Below are 4,320 nucleotides of genomic sequence, written 5' to 3'. Positions count from 1 at the left end.
ACAAGTTCAAGAGATTTAGGGATATGTTGAATGTGCATAGTTTTGGTGATAAGTTTGTGTAGTTTCTTGCTGCTATATCTTGTAATAAGTAACTCTTTGATTAAGAGGGGATGTTAATTAGAGTAATCAATAGAGTTAGGTAAAGTTAGTTTAAAGTTACTAGATATAGCCAGTAGTTAAAGTTAGTTAAAACATTTTTAGAAAGTAGTATATTACTTTGTGTTTCTTTGAAGTAATATACATATACATTGTTACTTTTTCTTCTCTCATCTATCACACTCTTCTTCACACTCTTCTTTCTCTCTTACAAATTCTCTAACAATAAGCACCAAAAAAGTAATCATTTTATTTATGATATAAACTTTTTAAAGTGTTGGGAAAGTATTACCCGTTTGTGCATATAATAATAGAGAAAAATATATATATATATATATTGAAAGTTAAAAGTTTTAAACTTTTTAAAAAAGTAATACAATGAATAGTATACTGGTATAAACTTTTTAAAGTGTTTTTAGTACAATAATGATACATAGATATTACATCATCTATCATTTATTTTTAATCATCACCTATTTTTTAAAAAGTAATGCTTGAATACACTCCAAATAATACTTAATTTTTAACTAAAATTCATATACTCCAATTTATTTGAATGGTGCACCTTGACTGAAAAATTACAGTTTTGATACACCTTTTTGAAAATTTACAAAATGGTGTATTTTTAGGACACTCGATAATGTCATAGCCGATTCACTTTTTTTTTTACTTTCACCCACATAACTCGGCAATGGTGCGAGAGTTTTATTTATTTTTTCATTTCTCTCATGGAACTCGACAACTCCATGGGAGTTTCATTTTTTTTCCACTTCCTCTCTCCTAAATCGGCTCCCATATGGGAATTTTATATTTTTTTCTACTACCAGTTTTATGTTTTTAATTTCCACCCCCTCCTCTTTACTAGGCAACTGGTGAAGAGTTTTATGCTTTTCTAATCAATAGTAATGGTGGGGGAGAGTGAATACATATGAGGAAGTATGGGAGAGAGAGTTTCGTCAATATCCCACAAGTAATAATCAACAACAATGTTTTATATCATGTACAACATATATTCCTTCTTCACAACAATGTCACAAGAATAATCTCCTAAAAATATATATTAATATGTTTTGGGAAGAGATTGAAAGGTGAAAGGCCTATGTGTATGATGATGGAGAGGATAAAGGTTGAGACTTTGAGACATTATTAGACCCAGGTTAAGGAGTTTGTGGAAAATGGGTCTTTGAGATAAATTTTAGTTGGGTTAGGGAAACTAGTGAGATTGACAACATTTTTTCTTCGCTCGTTTCCTTTTGTAACAATGCACTACCCCTTTTATTTGGTCAGTGTCTCCTCTATATTTCAGCTTGAATTGCACCACTTAGACTGTTTTGGCTTTATCGTTTCTAACTTTAATTCCTTGCATCATTTGTTTTTTGTGCGACACTGAAGAGATTATGTAGTCCATTTTTGTTCTTGTTCATCTCACATGTTGATGATTAATGGTAGAGAAGAGTGTGGGATGAAAAATGAAAAATAAGAGTAGAAGAAGTGAAGTATATATGTAGGATGAGTGGAATGAGAGATTAAGAAAAAATTAAAAACATAAAACTCCCATGTGGGAGCCAATTTAGGAGAGAGGAAATGAAAAAAAAAATGAAACTCCCGTAAAGTTGCCGAGTTCCATAAGAGAAATAAAAAATAATTAAAACTCTCACACCATTGCCGAGTTATGTGGGAAAAAGTAAAAAAAAAGTGAATCAACTATGACATTACCAAGTGTTCTAAAATACACAATTTTAATAAATTTTAAAAAAAGTACACAACTACTATAATTTTTCAGTCAAATATATACCAATCAAGTAAATTTGGCATTCGTATGCCCTTTAAATTCTGAAAGATTTTTAAGTGAATACAATTTTTCACTTCTAAAATAGCATTTAGCTTGAAAAGTGAAGATTGTTTCCTTGTTCGATACAAACGAGGCTCTCCCTCCAAAGTCTCAAACCTTGTCTCACTCTTTTTAAGAACCTCCACCAAATTTAGCGGCGATTTTTTCAACCTACATTTCCATCACATTCTTAAAACCCTCACACCCTTTTCTTCTTCTTCTTCCTTCTTCTGCGCCACCACCCATTTTCTCTTTCTCTAACAATGTCTCAGGTTGTGGCCACACGATCCATTCAGAGTACCCTTTTGTCCCCTGTTTCTGGATCTGCACATGAAAGGGCTCAAAAGTTCTTAAAGCCTGCAACTTTTTCTTCCATGGTGTTCCCACCAGAAGGGAACAAATGGTCCCAAATTGGCTTCAGAAGCTTCAGTATCAGTGCAAGAAAATCTGCACCGGTTGAAGTTCTCCCTGTGTCACCCGAGGACGATTCAAAGGTTCGTTCTTTTAGTGTCTCTTGCTGAAAATTTGAGATTTTTGGGAGTGTTTAAAATAGCTTATAAAAATAAGAGTAAATAGTCATTTCATTTCAGTCCCTAGTATTTTTTCGATTTTATCCCTCAAAATTGAAAAAACCTAAAATTATATAAAAAATTTCAAATGTAGTTCAAATTAGTCCTTTAGCATGTTTTACGACACCTGATAGGCACTAATTTCATCCTAGAAATGACTAACTTAACCCGCATTTGAAAATTTTGGGACCATTTTGTGTTTTTCAAAATTTCAGGACCAAACTCCTAAATTCGAAAGCATCAGGGATTGAAATGTGTATTTACCCTAAAAATAACATATGAACTTATAAGCTCTTTTTAGCTTATTCAAAATAATTTATTGAATGAGCGCTTAATTAAGCTGTTTAACTAAAGCCACCCTTTGCAGAAGACCCAGAGTTTGAAATGAGGGAATGTGGAACTGGTTGAGTTTATTTTCTTTTGTTAAAATTGTTGTGACCCTTTTTTTGTGTTATGGTGATTAGATTGAGGAGCGTTTGCAGCACTTGCGTGCTGTGCAGCAATTTGGTGACAGTTCATCTGGAATGTGGTCGAAGCCGACGGTTAGGCGAAAGACAAAGATAGTGTGTACGATTGGTCCTTCTACCGATACCAAGGAAATGATTTGGCAGTTGGCTGAGGCTGGAATGAACGTGGCTCGCCTCAATATGTCTCATGGAGACCATGCTTCTCATCAGAAAGTCATTGACTTGGTTAAAGAATATAATGCACAATCCAAGGACAATGTCATTGCAATTATGCTTGACACCAAGGTTAGTTCATTTCCCAATTATTATTTTTTCATTATATTGAGAGATCACAATTGGATATTGGAATTTAACTGGATGCATGGTTTCCTAACAAACGATTTAAGAGTGAATACCCACTTTAGTCTTTAAAAATTTTCGCGTGTACCAATTTGATCCCCGGAAAAATAAAATTCCAAATTTGTACTCATTGATCGCAAATGTAAGTCAAAATAGTCTCTGTCAGGTGTCATAAAGTATGCTAAAAATGACTAATTTGACCCACATTTGATAATTTTGTACCATTTTGGGGTTTTCAAATTTTCAGGGACTAAAATAGGTATTCAGTCATGATTTAAATGAATAATACTGAGTGGATGCATTTGTCAAATTATTGCTACTGTAAGTGTTTGTTTTTGTTTAAAAAATGATGATAAAAGGCATGTTGGATCATTGAGAATTTTTTCTTTTCTTTTCCTACTTTGTTAGGTGTTTCCCTCTTCCCTACAGGTAAAAAAGCCCCAGTCGATAATTTTGTGTGTGTGTGATATAATACATGGAGATGAGACAATGGGTATCATGTCCCACCTAGAGGGTGCTTCAATGAAATGCACTCCTTTTTTCTTCTTAGTTCTTTTGGCATTGTTGCAGCACCCTCCTTGATGAGTGGCAACTCGTATAAAGTGGCCTCCTTGTTGGTTTGATTAAGATTCTTTCAGATGAAAAGTAGTGTGAATCAGTGATGATTGGTGAATTATATGAGATGACTGATTGACATAATTTTTGTTTCTAATTTTTAGCTTCCATTTTAGAATCTCCTAAATGACATGATATAATGAGTCATAGAAAACAAGAATCTTTGTGTTGCTGCTAGTTGTACATTTTCTATTTTATTATTAGTTAATTCCGTGAAAAATCAATTTTAAAGTGTAACTCAAATTAAACTATTATGTTTTGCTTTCTTCATTCCTAAAATCTTGTTTCATTTCTTAATGGAGAAAACGTAATAAGGGATCTTCCACAGAAAAAAAATTAAAATTAAAAACAACAGGGAAATAGAAAACATATGTGGAGCGAAGCTGCTAAATCGTTCTGCAAC

At 33.0% G+C, this 4,320-nt stretch overlaps 1 protein-coding gene across 1 annotated transcript in view; it reads left to right on the top strand.

Moving 5' to 3' along the window:
• The first annotated feature begins 1,984 nt into the window (after nt 1-1,984).
• LOC109341014 (plastidial pyruvate kinase 2-like) overlaps nt 1,985-4,320 on the top strand; it is a 6,736-nt gene continuing 4,400 nt past the window's right edge. Inside the window, exons 1-2 of the mRNA XM_019578799.1 lie at nt 1,985-2,421; nt 2,961-3,248. Coding sequence (XP_019434344.1) covers nt 2,191-2,421; nt 2,961-3,248 — 519 coding nt within the window. The 5' untranslated portion in view covers nt 1,985-2,190. The remainder of the gene's footprint in view (nt 2,422-2,960; nt 3,249-4,320) is intronic.

Source organism: Lupinus angustifolius, unplaced genomic scaffold (genome assembly GCF_001865875.1).
Source record: "Lupinus angustifolius cultivar Tanjil unplaced genomic scaffold, LupAngTanjil_v1.0 Scaffold_327, whole genome shotgun sequence".
Classification (NCBI taxonomy): domain Eukaryota; kingdom Viridiplantae; phylum Streptophyta; class Magnoliopsida; order Fabales; family Fabaceae; genus Lupinus; species Lupinus angustifolius.
This window is presented reverse-complemented; position numbering and strand designations above follow the sequence as displayed.